This window comes from Muscardinus avellanarius (genome assembly GCF_963383645.1).
Source record: "Muscardinus avellanarius genome assembly, chromosome: 4".
Lineage (NCBI taxonomy): Eukaryota > Metazoa > Chordata > Mammalia > Rodentia > Gliridae > Muscardinus > Muscardinus avellanarius.
Genome location: NC_137789.1, coordinates 49,603,936 through 49,620,155, shown reverse-complemented (window position 1 = coordinate 49,620,155; position 16,220 = coordinate 49,603,936). Strand labels below are relative to the sequence as shown.

At 37.8% G+C, this 16,220-nt stretch overlaps 1 protein-coding gene across 1 annotated transcript in view; it reads left to right on the top strand.

Annotated features, from left to right (window-relative positions):
• Positions 1-206: 206 nt before the first annotated feature.
• The window catches only part of RIPK2 (receptor interacting serine/threonine kinase 2), a gene marked incomplete at both ends in the record, with an annotated part of 29,541 nt that continues 13,527 nt past the window's right edge, over positions 207-16,220 (top strand). Inside the window, 4 exons of the mRNA XM_080695130.1 lie at positions 207-379; positions 6,544-6,697; positions 9,947-10,102; positions 14,613-14,770. Of these exons, the coding sequence (XP_080551256.1) occupies positions 207-379; positions 6,544-6,697; positions 9,947-10,102; positions 14,613-14,770 (641 nt within the window). The remainder of the gene's footprint in view (positions 380-6,543; positions 6,698-9,946; positions 10,103-14,612; positions 14,771-16,220) is intronic.

Sequence of the window (16,220 nt, the reverse complement as noted above, 5' to 3'; positions counted from 1 at the left end):
GCGCGCAGGGCGGACCCGGGACGCAGGGAGCCGCCCGGCCGCGAGTGGGCGGCCCCGCAGCCGGGCCGGGAAGTCCGCGAGGGAGGAGCCGGCGCCGCGGGGTCTCGCAGAGCAGCGTCCGCCCGGGCCGGGCCGGGGCATGGGCGGCCCCGCCACCTGAGCGCCCGCAGGGACGGCCCCGCGCCCTGAGCGCGCCCCGCGCCGCCATGAACGGCGAGGCCATCTGCAGCGCCCTGCCCACCATCCCCTACCAAAAGCTGGCCGACCTGCGCTACCTGAGCCGCGGCGCCTCGGGCACCGTGTCCGCGGCCCGCCACGCCGACTGGCGCGTCCAGGTGGCCGTGAAGCACCTGCACATCCACACGCCGCTGCTGCACAGGTAGGCGCTGCCGACCCCCGCCCGCCCCGCCCCGGCCAGGTGGGGGTCCCGCGGCCCCGGGAGCCCCCGGCGCTCCTCCCGGCCGCCCTCCTCGCGGTACCCCCCTGGGTGTCTTCAATCCCAGACTCCCAGATTCATTCTCACAGCCCAACTCCAAAAGCCCCTTTTAGCATTCGGGAGGCTGAGACCTGGAGGATCGCGGTTCGCGGACAGCCCCAGCTACTTAGCGAGGCCCTCTGCAACTCAGTGACACTCTCTTTCAAAATAAAGAATAAAAAAAAGGGCTGGGGGTGTAGCTCGGAAGTAGAATGTCCCGGGGTTCCATCCCCAGTACCGCAATAAATAAATAAATAAATAGGCCCTGTTTATTGAGATTGATGTTTATGTAGTGGATATGGGCCTTGTTGTCCTTTTTATTCTTTAAATTGGACTCTAGATTTTACCTCGCTGAGCAGGGAGCTCTTAGCAACCAGAGGTGTTGACCTTCTGGAATGTGGTCTTCTGGGTTGAAATAGGCAGTAAACGTCAAAGACAGGCTGGATTTTGAACATTTATCATTAGCCAGGCGTGGTGGCATGTGAGTACTGTAATCTCAGTACTCCAGAGGCGAGACATGACGATTGCAGGTTCAAGACTAGCCCTAATAACTAAGGGAGCCCCTAAGCAAACTAGTGAGAAACTGCTTGAAAATAAAAATAAAAGAGGGCTGGTGGTATAGTTCAGAGGTAGAATGCCACTAAGTTCAATCCCCAGTACCATAAAAACAAAGAGTTTATACCACCTCGAATTTTTATGCTAATTAAATGCCAAAATGATAATATTTTATATATTAGGTTAAGTATAAGATGCTATCACTAGAAAATCTGGAATTGTGTATATAGTTCTCACCATATTTTCCTCAGACAAGTGCTGCTCTAGAGTCTGGGATGTTTTGGTTTGGGTTCTTGCTGTTTTCGTTTTGTTAGTGGTTCATGACCGGTCATCATGACAGTCTTTTAAATGCCAAACTCTAGTAGTTTCTCCTGCTTTCACAGACAAGACTGTCCTCAGGGGAAATGTGTATTATTTTTGCTAACAATAAATTGAATCAGAAAAGTGTTAAATGGCCAAAATTGTGAATATCTTTCACACCATGGAGAGAAAAAATTTAGTTCTGTGTCCACATTCTAAGAAAAATCCAGCATTAGTTTCTGTTCCCAGGAACACAGTACAACCATGTATCACAGCCCTGTGACTGTATGCATTAGTCAGTGGGTCTAGTCACTAGTGCTGCGGATTTTCCTTCCAACAGGAATGTAAGTAGACCCTGATTTCAGTTCTTAGTGAGTTCACCTCCATAGTTGCAATATCTTATTCTCCTCCTATGTCTAAGCTGAAAATATAACATGGTAGATGCCCATTTGACCAGAGTCTGTTAACGTCTAGCATCAGATAAATCGCTTCACTTTAGCCCTGCCAAAATTGCTGCATTTTTTTTTCTTCTGCCTGTGGCTTTTCTTTCCCAATGGGTTATGTTGCATATGAGGTTTGGGACACCACTGGAGATACTTTCCACCTTTTCTACACTATAGTCCAGGTTCAGTGATCCACACAGAATATAGTGTCTATTTACCCTGGACCTCATTCTATAGCACAGGTACTGGGCAAGTGTGTGTATGTAGTCAACTTTAAAGGGTAGTGGTGGCACACTCTTGTAATCTCCACGCTTGGGAGGCGGAGACATCACGCCAGCCGCTGGCTTAAGAGATCTGTTTCTAAATAAAAATATAAAAAATAGGTGTCTGGGAGTGTAGCCCGGAGGTAGAAGGGTTTCCAAAAACTCCAGTACCACCAAAAATAAATAAATAAATAAATAAATAAATTAATTAATTAAATAATTGGGAGTGGTGGCTTAGCATAAGTGCTAATATGTTTTTTATGTTTTTACCAATATAATTTTTATTTTTTATTGGTGCATTATATTCATACATCATATTGGGGTAAAAATGTGTGTGTACGTACATGTACACAAACTGATTTAAGAGCACATTATGCTAAGTGAGATTAGTCAGTCACAAAAAATAAGAAATCAGATGCTTTCCTTAATATGTAAAAGCTAATGAGTGGATATGTTTTAAAACCAACTACATTTATTAAAAAAATGTAGACTGATGAACCGTCAAGTACACTAAAGCCAATTGATCCTCCCATTTTGTACACTGCTTCTCAAGCTTTTAATTTATCTAAGTTTTGTGCCATTTGAGGCTCAAGGGGTAAAGACAGAGTTTCCTTCATGTACTTACCACCAACTTTCATAGTAGTATAAATTTCTTTATTAAATTGGGTAAAAGAAAATTAATTCTGTCCTCAAAGAAGCCGTAAGACCAGTAAAATATGCTGGCATTGCCATACTGTATTCTTTTCTCCCACTTGTTGCCCAAGTCTTAACATTAGCATTTATATAGTCTGAGCATAGGACTAGTCTTATGCAATTGACTTGCAAGGTGTCTATTTCTTAATTTATAAAATGTAAATAATGCTGTTCATTTACTTCTTGGACTCTAGTGCATATAATGTTTGCATTGTTCTTTGGGATCAGTGGAAAGACAAATAAGTTTATGTGATATTTCATGTTTTTTTAGTGATTGGTGAGTCATTCTACATAACCTGACTTCTATCCGATGAGTAGAAATTCCATAATAATTTCTCCACCCCTTACAAATAGATGAATCTTATTAGTTTTTCAATTACCTTATAGGTAGCAGAATAATTTTTTCAGTTGAATTTTGAGTTGAGTAGTTTTAGTGATATGTCCATAGAAGTTACATTTTACAATTTTTTTAGCTTTTAAAATCTTTTGAATTTTTATTTTCCCACTCAATCAATCTTGCTGAAAATTGACTGCAAAAAAATAAAAAAAAATTCTACTTGTTTCTCTAATTAAGCAATGGAATAGAAAGAACACAGGCTTTAGAATACCATGATTATATTGGAATCTGACTCCATCCCTGCCATTTGGAATGGTGTGGCCATTAGAAAATTATTCACATTTCTAATGCTCAGTACCCTTACACATAAAGTGGAGATAGTGAAACCCACTTAGAGGATTGGCCTTATAGTGATAGTGCATATGAGTTGCTGGCATATAATGGAGCCATAATAGAAAAAATAATCCTTTTTATTCTTCATGGAAGAAGGAAAAATGTATTAAATATCACTTGGACTTCCACAGAATGCCCTCTATAGTTCTTTTGCAGTATTCACTAATTTTCAGGCTCATCCTGTGTCTCCCTAGGAGGGTGCTATACTATCTTGATGGCCCATGTTTCTCAGGGCAAATGCAGAACTGTCTAACCTTAGGGTATGTAAGTTTACCTAAACAGTTCTTGCAGACTGATGTAATTCCTTTCCTCACAGTGGGGTAGTAAGTGATTGAGAGGCAGGGAGGAGAGAAGCTTTGAACTTTATATCCTCTTGCTACTCTTGAATTTTGAAATGTGTAAAATATATTATCTACTCAGAAAATAAAGTGAGTTTTTTTGCACTGTTCTGTTTTTCATTTGTTTTTAAAGCAGGCCTTATCGTCTGGTCAGGAATATCTGTTGCTATTCTGATTTCAACAGCCATTCATCCAGTTCTTGGGTGGTTTAAGAGCCAACTAATCATCATCACTTACCTAATAGGCTCCTCCTAGAAACATTTCTACTTCTATTATTGCTGCCAACACCCATTCATCCTGGGTAAAAATGATGGCGTCTTCAATTCTCTTTCATTTTTTTTTTAATCCCCCATAATCGGTCACCATGGCTGGGGCATTCTGTCTAGCTAGTGTTTTCTTTTTTTTTTTTTTTTTTTTTTTTTTTTGGTGGTGGTACTGGGGTTCCTGGAAACCCTTTTACCCTTTTACCTCCAGGCTACACTCCCAGATCTATTTTACACTTTTTATTTAGAAACAGGGTATCTTAAGCCAGCATGGCTGGCTTCAAACCTGCGTGATCCTCCTGTCTCCACTCCTGGCTAGTGTTTTCATTTCTGATGCTACCTTTCTGGTTTAAGGTTCTTCTTTGCTTCACATCTCCTAACACCTGACTTTCAAAATCTTACTTTTTCTGTTGATTCTGTATTCTGCTGGGAAGTTAATCATCATAAAATTGTGTTTTTCTGATGTCATTCTCCTGATCAAAGTCTTCAATCATAGCTATCAAAGTATAATCACCAAACCTGATTTTAGATTCTGAGATGTGGCCCTGGCCTGTCTTACCTGCCTTATTTCCTTTAACAGTCGCTATTGCATATCCTCATCTATATTAAACAGTTCAGAAATCCCCAAACAAAGCCTACATTTTCACTTCCTTTTTTTGTAGTACTGGGGATGGAACCCAGGGCCATTCTACCTCCGAGAAACACTCACGGCCCTATTTTTTATTATTTTTATTTTGAAATAGGGTCTCCCTGTGTTGCAAAGAACCTCACTAAGAAGCTGAGGCTGGTTGGGAACTGCAATCCTCCTGTCTCAGCCTCCTGAATGCTGGGATGACAAGCTTGAGCCACCAAGCTCGGGTTCACTTCCTTAAATTCATTTGAGGCATTCTCTACTAAAGACCATCATAAGCCCTGGGGATACACATGTGAAAAAGAAAACCAAGGTCTTTCCTCTGCAGGAGCCCTTGTCCATCTTACATGCCTTCTTCCCAGTGTTGAAGTGCTCTCCCTCCAAAGGGACACCTGAAATCCTACTTCCCTGAGCATAGTTAGCAACACATTTACTCTCTTCTTGGAGCTCTCCATAGTTTGCTTTCTTTTTTCAGTATATATATAATTTTACTGTTCTTACATATATTTTATTTTTCTTATATGTAATTTTATTTTTTTACATGTGTAATGATATAATTTTATTTGTACATATATTTAAAATTAAATACAAATATTTATTTCTTATGTACCATACATTGTTTTATTCTTTTTTCCTTTCTTTCTTTTTGATGGCTTTTATCAAATTTTGCCTTTCATTTTCACTTTTCTTAAAAGATTTCTGGGAAGCTTGAAGGCAAAGGCAGTACCTTTTTTATCTTTAACGTCTCTCTAATGCTGAGCATAATTAGTACTCAGACTAAAAGTTACATATTTATTTGTTTTGTTTATTAATAAGCAAATGGAACCCAGGATCCAGAGTTATACCAGGGATCTGTTATGAAAATGTGCCTATTCTTGGTCTTCCTTTCCCAAGTTCTTGTGTATTAACAACTTTTTTTATTTTTTTTTTTTGCGGTGCTGGGGATGGAACTCAGGGGCATTGTACCTCCAAGCTACACCCCAGCCCTATTTTTTTGACTTTTTTAATTTTTGTAACAGAATTTCACTGAGTTGTGAAATGCTTCGCTAAGTAGCTGAAGCTGTCCATGAACCGCTATCCTCTGGTCTCATCCTCCCCAGTGCTGGGATTAAAAGTTTGCACCATCACACCTGGCCTCTGTGTATTAACTTCTAAGAATCATTGGCCGTTATGCAGGCATTAACCTCTACTCGCTTAAATGTACAACATGTCAGTGTTTTAAAATTAAGAATATCTGTCCGGGTAGCCATGGCACATGCTTGTGATCCCCGCGCTTGGGAGGCAGAGACAGGAGGATCGCTCAGGTTCGAAGCCAGCTTCGCTGCTATAAGAGACCCTGTTTCCAAATAAAAATACAAAAAATAGGCCTGGGAGTGTAGCCCTGGAAGGAACCCCAGTACCACCAAAAAAAAAAAAAAAAAAAAAATTAAGAATATCTGAAAAAATTTGCAGGGTATGCAACCATAAAATTTAATATAATATTCTAATCGAATCTATTCATTTTTATATTCAATATCCACTCCAGTACAAGCCACTCTAATATAAAATTTATTAATTTACTCAACACTGTGTTCTTTTTCTTAGGAAATAAAGTACAATAATAACCTGTGTATAGCACTTTAACCCGTTAGTGGTTTATAGAAGCTATTTTGGTCGCTAAACAGATCTGTGGACTATATAGGGTAGGTATTTTCTCTGTTTAGAATATGATGAAATTAAGGGACAGAGAAGCTACAAAATTTAGATTAGGTCACATAACTATTTAATAAAAAAACAGGATAAATTAATCATATGGACATGATAATTGTACATTTTTCATTACCTGAACTAATTATGCTTTCTCTTTTTTTAGTGAAAGAAATGATGTGTTAAGAGAAGCTGAAATTTTGCACAAAGCTAGATTTAGTTACATTCTTCCAATTTTGGGAATTTGCAATGAACCTGAATTTCTGGGAATAGTAACTGAATATATGCCAAATGGATCATTAAATGAACTCCTACATAGGGTAAGTACTGTGCATTTTCATTAATTACCATTTCTGCTATTCAGACTACATTATACTTTGTTTTTACATTCTCTCTGGTTATGTGGGGGTATATTAAAGAATGAAAATAAGAATAAGAAAAAATAAAACACGTGCACTGATAAAGTTTCACTTTTTTGTGGCATTGTGTTATTAAAAAATATTGTGGAGCCAACTTTTATACTGAAGTCTAATATCAATATACATGCACACACAGGTAGGAATGGGAAAGAAAAAATAAGCTTTGTACCCTATGCGACCTACTAGTGAGCCTCATTGGATATTAAGGAATTTAGAATTCAAATTAAGTATTACTGATATGAATTCATAAGCTTTTGAATTAACAAGCAAAATAAATGATGTGTGAATACTAGATATGTTAACTTTTCCAATAGACAGCGGCGAGAACCACTTAACTTTTAACTCAAGGTACCAGTTCTTCTGGCTTTGATTGTAAATTCTATCAGTAAATGAATGTGGGGAGAGGTCCTATTAAAAAAAATGCATGTACTCAATTATTTTCTTGAGCAGGCATTATAATTTTTTCCAATCTGCATTTTCTCTTGAGAAATCTTTTTAAACTATGTGTCCCATTTTGTGAGGGGTGGTTTAGTTACAACTGTGTAATATAAATTATAAAATCCAATTAGTGGCACTCCTAAATTGTAAGACATTGCAATGCTCTGTAAGCAGCCAAGGGAAAGTGGGAGCCATTGCCTGCCACTCATGGAGTAACTTCCTCTGTTTCAGAATTTATGGCATTCTGCTCATGACTTGTGACCATCTGAAACAAAGATGAAGTGAAGTAACTGGTGTCAGTCTGTAAGGTTTGTGTGACCCCCCCACAGCAATCAAGATACAAATATCAGTAAAGCAAAATTTATTTTTTTCTTGAGAAATTAATATAAGTAGAAATTCTAATATTTTCTTTCCATACCCCTATACATACTCTGACACCCTAATTTGGAGTCCACTGGGAATTCTGAAACCTCCTTCATGGGTACTGCTAACTCCTGGAAAAGCACAAATTTAGAGTTGAGGAGTTGAGTGTCCTCCACTCCTGGCTTCATGATCAAAAGCCTCAGTATAACACTATGTCGTAGAGAGGCCTGGTTATTGCTTTAAAATACACAGTTTTCAGAAAGAGTTGCCTATTTACAGATTAAAAGTTTCAGTTACTCCTGGAAGCAGGGCTGTATAAATACCAGAGGAAATAACATTGCACATGTGTATTTTACATGTCTATTGGTTTCCTGAATCATATTACTGTTTTTTGTGGGTTTTTTTGTTTTTTGTTTTTTGGTTTTTTTTTTAGGTACTGGGGATTAAACCCAGGGACAGTCCACCTCTGAGCTACACCCTCAGCCCCTATTTTTTTTATTCCTTATTTTGAAACAGGGTCTCACTAAGTTTAAGGAGGGCCTCACAAAGTAGCTGAGGTTGGCGGCGAACCTGTGATCTTTGTCTCAGCCTCCCAAGTACTGGGATAACAAGCTTACACCACCATGCCCCGCTTGAATCATATTATTTAAGGCAGTATTTTTTGTGATGTACCCTCTCTAACATTACAAAATATTATTGAAGAAAAAAATGCAAATCCACTGTTGTAAGCAATCTAAGATATTTGGAGCCACCCTCCCTACCAGACTGATCACTGAATTTTAAGCAGACCTATTCACAGAAAAAAATTCTCAGGAACACTTTTGAGCTTTCAGTAGAAATAGAATTTTCATAGCTTTTAGGAAAATGTACCTAGGAGTATGGTGCTGATGATTTATTGTCAATCTTCCTAAATTGTCAAACTTTTCTGAGTATGTCCATTATTCTGAGAGCTGTGCTAACTTGAAAGTTCAGAAAACATTTATTTTAAGGAAACTTAGATGAGTATCAGCTCTAAGTACCAGGAAATATAACATATTATATGACAAATGTGTTTATTAAATGAGTTTATAAACAAAAATGATCTTTGTCTCTGTAAAAGAACTCTCAAAGGTTAATTTTTCAAGAAGAAATATAGATTAATTTTATGATTCAAAAATGAGATATCAATGCTTACTATCCAAATAAATTTAATATGTAATATGTAATTTTAATTGGTACAGAGATTTTTAATTTTTTGTTCTGGAGACTGAACCTAGGGGAAATCTACCTCAGAGCTACACCTTAGCCTTTTTTTTTTTTTTTTTTTCTTCAGTACTGGGGATGAAACCTAGGGGCATCCTACCTCCAAGCTATACCCATAGCCCTATTTTTTTATTCTTTATTTTGAAACAAGATCTCACTGAGTTGCAAAGGGCTTCTCTAAGAGTCCCTTAATATATATATATATATATATATATATATATATATATATATATATATATATATATATATATATATTGGAATCAGGGTCTTGATATGTTGCTAAGAATCTCACTTTGTTGCTGAGATTGATCTCCAACCTGTGAGCTTCCTGTCTCAGCCTCCCTGGTATCAGGATTGTAAGCATGCTCTACCATCACCATGCCTGGCTGAGATTATTATAATGAAATACAATGTATATTAATAGAAAATTTTTAAATGCAAATTTTGATTAAGTTGGTTTGGTATGTCTCAGAAACAAATTGTGTGTAATTTTCTGGGTGTGTTTGAACACAAGTGCACGATTTACTTGATTAAGCCATAGAACAGAGCATTGAATATGATTATAGGTAGGGGGTCTGGTTATAAACAAGTACAAAATGAGAGCTCTGTCAGTTGAAGAAAGAAGAATCCAGACCATGTGATTATATGACCAATATAAAATCAAAGAAAATGTTAATACCATAAAGTTATCATTGTTTTCTCTAAAAAGTAAGGAAAGTCAGAATGTTAAACAGAATGAAATTGATGCTATATTATAAAAATGAGAAGTTTTTGTTTATTTTTTGTTTTGTGGTGCTGCGGATTGAGCCCTGGAGCATTCTACCTGCATGCTACACCCTCAGCCATATTTTATTTTTATTTTGAAACACAGTCTCACTAAGTTGCTGACAGCCTCACTGAGTTACTGAGGTTGGCTTTGAACCTGTAATCCTTCTGTCTCAGCCTCCTAAGTACTGAGATCACAGACATGGGCCACCATGCCCAGCTGAGCATGTTTTGATCATAGTTTACATTATATTTCCTCATGGAAGCTTTCATTTTCTGAGTATAAAATGTAGTGAAACTTGGACACTAACAGTTATGTGGTTTCTTTTCATATATATAAAGAAAACTGAATACCCTGATATTCCTTGGCCATTAAGATTTCGCATCCTGCACGAAATTGCACTTGGTGTAAATTACCTGCACAATATGAATCCTCCTCTACTTCATCATGACTTGAAGACTCAAAATATCTTGTTGGACAATGAATTTCATGTGAAGGTAATTATATATTTTAAAGGTTTACCTGTATTTTTGTACTTAATAGTTTTTAAATTATTTTTATTCTACCTAACTAAAATTTAATGCCTTTCTCTTTTCCCTATCCCCTAATTCCCTTCTTCTTGCTGCAGTGGCTTAGTTCCTAAATGTCAGAGATAGGTAGAATTATAGCTCAAAATGTGAAGTCATTATGCTTCTTAATTGAAATTGTCAAGAATTCCTTTAATTTTTTACTTTTTATTTTGAAATTATTACAGATTCATGATAGATTGCAAAGATGATACAAAGACATCCCTACCTTTCATTCAGTTTTCCTAATGTTGCATAACATGTAATTGTAGTGTTATAGTGATAGACCGAGAACTTTACAGGAATTGGTACAGTATGTGTATGAAGTTCTGTGTCACATTATCACGTGTATATGTTTGTGTAATCATCCTAGAATCAAGGTGCAGCACGATTCCATCACCACAAAAGCATTTCTCAAGCCACCTCTTTATAAACATACTTACTTCCTCCCTCTCTCCAACTCTTCCCTCTGATCTCTCCACCCCTTCTCCTTGACACTCACTAATCTGTTTTCTTTCTCTTTGACTTTATCATTTTGAGAATGTTTTATAAATGAAATCATAAAATATGTGATATTTTTAGATTGGCTTTGTTCACTGAGAAAAATACTGTTGATATCATTGTACCAAGAGTTGATCTCTATTGATAAATGGGATATTCTGGTGTGGACATCCCATGGTTATTTAACCATTCACCTCATGAGGGACTTTTTGGTTTTACCATGTTTTTGCCAGTTGTAATAAAGCTGATATGTACAATCCTGTAAGGTTTATGAGTGAGTATAAGTCTACATTCCTCAGGAATAAATACCTAAGAGTCCATCGGCTGGGCTGTATGGTAAGGGAGTATTTAGTATTTTAAGAAACTATCCAGCTGTTTTCTAGAATGGCTGGACTATTTTACATTTCACCATCAATATGTGAAAGACCCACATCTTTCACATCCTCACCAGCATTTGGTATTATCACAGTTTTTTTTTTTACTTAGCTATTCAAAGGTATCTAAAGATATCTCATAGTGATCTTAAATTGCATTTTCCAAATAGCTAATGATATTTATGAATCTATCATGTCAATCATTGGATCATCTAGTAGAAGTAGCTCAGTGATCACGTAGTCTTCTGATTGCTTATCCCTGCTTCCCAAGACAGTTAGCCTATGACAGGGGAGTCTTCACATCCTTACTTTAGTGACTTTGACATTGTCTTACCTGGTTAGACACAGTTCCTTATCTGTTGTTTTTACCCATTAGTCCCACTTCACCTTTTGGTGGTGAACAGAATAAATCCAACCTACTTCCACACAACACCCTTCCCAGTACTTGAGACAGCTGTGACCCTCTGCCAATCCCATGCACTTGCATTTTTGTCCTTCATCCTGTTAAACACTTGTATTTCCTTCTACCATCCTCCTCCTCCTCCTCCTCCTCCTCCTCCTCCCCCTCCTCTTCCTCCTCCTCCTCCTCCTCCTCCTCCTCCTCCTCCTCCTCCTTCTTCTTCTTCTTCTTCTTCTTCTTCTTCTTCTTCTTCTTCTTTTGCAGTACTGGAGAGGCATTCTACCTCTAAACTATATTCCCAGCCATATTTTTTTATTCTTTATTCTGAAACGGGGTCTCACTGAGTTGCAAAGGGCCTCATTATATAGCTTAGGCTGTCCATGAACCAGAACCCTCCTGTCTCAGCCTCCCAAATGCTGGGATTACAAGCGTGCACCACCATGCTTGGCTCAACTTTCTTCTCTTGATACCTAGTGCTATTTTGATGCATCTGTTTGCTTGAATCTCAAATTTTGATATGTAGAACTAATTGAATACTCTTGATGTGCTTTAGTAAATGTAAAATTGAATGAAAGCGTGATATTTCTGATACTAAATACTTATTTAATAATTAACTTTGGAGGGTGATCACATCACAATATTCAAGTTGGGCCCCAAGTCAACCCAAAGCCCTGAGGGATTCTTCTTCCCACCTTCGCCCATGTATCCATGCTTAAGCCACCTGTCCTTGGCATGCCCTTTACAGAATACTATTTGAAAATCATCATGTCTTGCTAGATTGGAGTGATTGCTTCAGCCTCTTAGACTTTCTTATGTTATTCGTATGGTCCAGTGGTTTTACATTTCTCTCTGTTTTGTGTCATTCTCAAATGTAATTACCTACACCTTTGTATTAAGTTATGATTATGAGTTATGAGTGCAGAGCTCAGATTTAATTACATAACATTGTCCAAAAAAACCATCTTGCTGCCGGGCATGGTGGCGCACAGTTGTAATCCCCGTGCTTGGGAGGTGGAGACAGGAGGATCACGCAGGTTTGAAGACAGCCTTGCTGGCTTAAGAGACTCTGTTTCCAAATAGAAATATAAAATAGGTCTGGGAGTGTAGCCCAGAGGTAGAAGGTTTTCCAGGAACCCTAGTAATACACACACACACACACACACACACACACACACACACACACACACACCATCTTCATAGCTGTATCAATCCTTTAGTCAATCAACACTTTTTTTTTTTTTTGGTGGTGGTACTGGGGTTCCTGGAAGCCCTTCTACCTCCGGGCTACACTCCCAGACCTATTTTATATTTTTATTTGGAAACAGGGTCTCTTAAGCCAGCGCATCTGGCTTTGAACCTGCATGATCCTCCTGTCTCTGCCTCCCAAGCACTGGGATTACAAGCACACCACCATGCCTAGCTGTTAATCAACACATTTAGAAAGCAATTACTTTGTTTATTTGGAATACTTTTTAAAATACTGTTATATGGCCCATATATCTCCATTTGTCCATGAAAATACTGCGAAAGACCTTGCTGACTGCTTTTCCCAAATATCCTTATGACTTATTCGTCACGTACTTCACCATTATTAGCAAAGTGGATTTCTGAGTTCCTGTCTATACTTGTGCATCTATGCTAGTTTTACTGTTACCCCCAAATCTGACATTTTTAGGAGTGAGCAATAATCATATAATGATGACCTTTACTGTTATTGGAATTAAACTTATTTCAATACTTAAGGACTTTTAGGATTTTATGAATAAAAGCATACAAACCTGAGTTGTAAACAGTGCCCCATGAGTTGTATGCATGTTGAATAGACTTGGCAGTTCTGAGATGTAGGTGAGTTTGAATAGCAATGCTATGTAAAGCTACTGTCATAAAAGTAGAGTGTTCAATGTATATACTCATTCAAAAGATAAGACTGAACCTTTAATCCTTCTGTCTCATCCCCCTCAAATACTGGGATTACAGGTGTGTACTACCATACTAGGCTCTCTTTAAAAATCTGTGATGCTATAAATGCTGGTGAGGATATAGGAAAAAGAAAATAGCCTATACAAAGATTTTGTAGAAGAGTAATAGTGAAACCGTATGACCCCGTATCTTTCCAAAAGAATTAAAATTGAAATTCTACAGTGATACATGCATGCCCATGTTTATAGCATCAGAATTCACCATATCCAAGTTATGAAACAAAACCAGGTATCTGTCAACAGATGATGGATAAATAAAATGTGATATATATATATATTTATATTTATATATATACACATTTATATGGCATGTACACACAATAAAGTTTTATTCTGCCATGAAGAACAAAATTATGTCATTTTCAGAAAAAAACAATGAGTGAAGCTAGAGAATATGATGCTAAGTTAAGAACAACCACACTCAGAAAATCAAAGGGCTGTCTGTCTTCTTTTATATGTGGAAGCCAGAAAGAAAACAGGAAAAACAAGAAACTTTAAGAAAATGAGGAAAGAAACCATTTAGTGTAGAAGGAGACTGGTGACTGGTAGAGAGAGGAAGAAAGGGGAAGGGAATACTTGGGGAAGAAACAATACAAATAATGCTGTATGAGTATTGATAGGTCAGGTCCCTCCTTCCCCCATAGGACCCCGCAGCAGGGATGGGAAACAGAACCCCCTCTCTGCCTGCCATGACTCTGCTGACCTTGCAGCTCTGCTGACCACGTGACTCTGCTGCTTGGCCATTGGTCCCTTCCCCTCCCATCCCCATTGGCAGACCTCACCAGAAAGTGCGGGTTGATTAAAGAGTCCTTTAATAGCTTGGCTGGTGTTTGCCTCCTTCACAACCCCCAACTCAATTTCAATGTTACCAATAACATCAGTGTATCACTACAAATCTCATCATGATGTATAATTATGATGCAGCAATTAAAACTTAATAAAAAGAAAAAATTGTGATTTATACTAAATCTAAAATCAGTATGTACTTCTTCAGAATTATTAGGTACAGCACTATGGAATTTAATTTGATAAGAAACTGGTGGAATATATAGGAATAAAATAATAGCAAATATATAACATTTCTGTGTTGTGATAGCTAAATACAGTGTCCAATCACATTCCATCAATTCTTGAACTATTTGAAGAGAAAGTTTTGAATTTCAGCTATCTACCCTTGGACTTTACAGATTGCAGATTTTGGTTTATCAAAATGGCGTATGATGTCTCTCTCACAATCACGAAGTAGCAAATCTGCCCCAGAAGGGGGGACAATTATCTATATGCCACCTGAAAACTATGAACCTGGACAGAAATCAAGGGCCAGTGTCAAGCATGATATATACAGGTACGGCATGTTGTTTTTTGATCAGAGTTAACCTTATTTAAAACACAAGGTTAATCAACCAGAATTTTGAAATTTGTGTGTGTAGAACTGGGGATTGAACCCAAAGGTATTCTACATTTGAGCTACACCCCTAGCCCTATATTTTGTTTTTAAGTGTTGAAACAGGGTCTTGCTAGGTTGCTGGGGTCCTCAGTAAGTTGCAGAGGCTGGCCTCAAACCTATGATTCTCCTGTCTCAGCCTTCCAAGTACTGGGATTATAGACATGTGCCACCACACTCAGCTTGAAACTATATTTTAAAGTGTGATTTTTTTTTTTTAAACTGGGCGTGGTGGTGCATGCTTGTAATCCCATAGCTTGGGAGTCTGAGACAGGAGTATCGCCCAGGTTCAGAGCCAGCCTCAGTTACTTAGTGAAGCTCTCAGCATCTTAGTGAGACCATTTCCAAATAAAGTATAAAATAGGTCTGGGAGTATAACCCGAAGGTAGAAAAGCCCCTGGGTTCCACCCCCAGTACCACCAAAAAAAATATATGTAGATATAATTTTTTATTCTTCTCTCATAAATGTTGTAAAAATAAGTTAGAAACCACATTTGTTAATATTTTTCAAATTAAAGGTTCCTTCCTTTAAGTATCTTTTGTACCCTTCAAAAAATATGAAAAGATGTTCTATTAATCTGTACTACAGTGCTCAGGAGTTTGGGTCATATGTGAATCAAGGAAGCAGAGAGGAACAGTGATTCCTAACATTTTAGTTTTAAGTTTCTCATCCTACTTAATGACTTGTCAGCCTCAGTTACTTACACAAGTTTTTAGAAAAATAAACAAGCTTTAAACCTACTGAGGATATTTCTATGTAAAGAATCCCTGCCAGGCATGGTGGCTCATGTTTATAATCCCAGAATTGAGAGGCTGAGACAGGAGGATTGTAGTTCACAGACAACCTCAACCACTTAGTAATGCCCTGTGCAACTCAGTGAGACCCTTTTTCAAAATAAGTAATAAAAAAAATAGGGCTGAGGGTGTAGCTGGGAGGTATGATGCCCCTGGGTTCCATCTTCAGTACTGCAAGAAAAAAAGTATCCCTAATGTTTGTGTATGTGTGACTCTTTTACACAACAAATCAGTATGTTGGGTAAAATTGTGTTTTCATGTTTCAGTGCAGATTGCTTATAATCTCATAACACAACAGTAAACATAATATTTTGTTCCTGACACTGGTTATTTAAATGGAAGAAAGGAAGATGATGATTTGTAACACATCGAATTAGGAAGAAGGGTCATTCATTTCATGTATAACTTAGACTTGTCTCTTCTAACATGAGAATGCAAAATCAGACTTAATAACATTTACCACAAACACAGTCTATAGCCCTTTAAAATACCACTTATCTATATTTAATAAATAATGCACCTGGTAAAAATGAAGGTGCTTTTAGCAATTAATGTT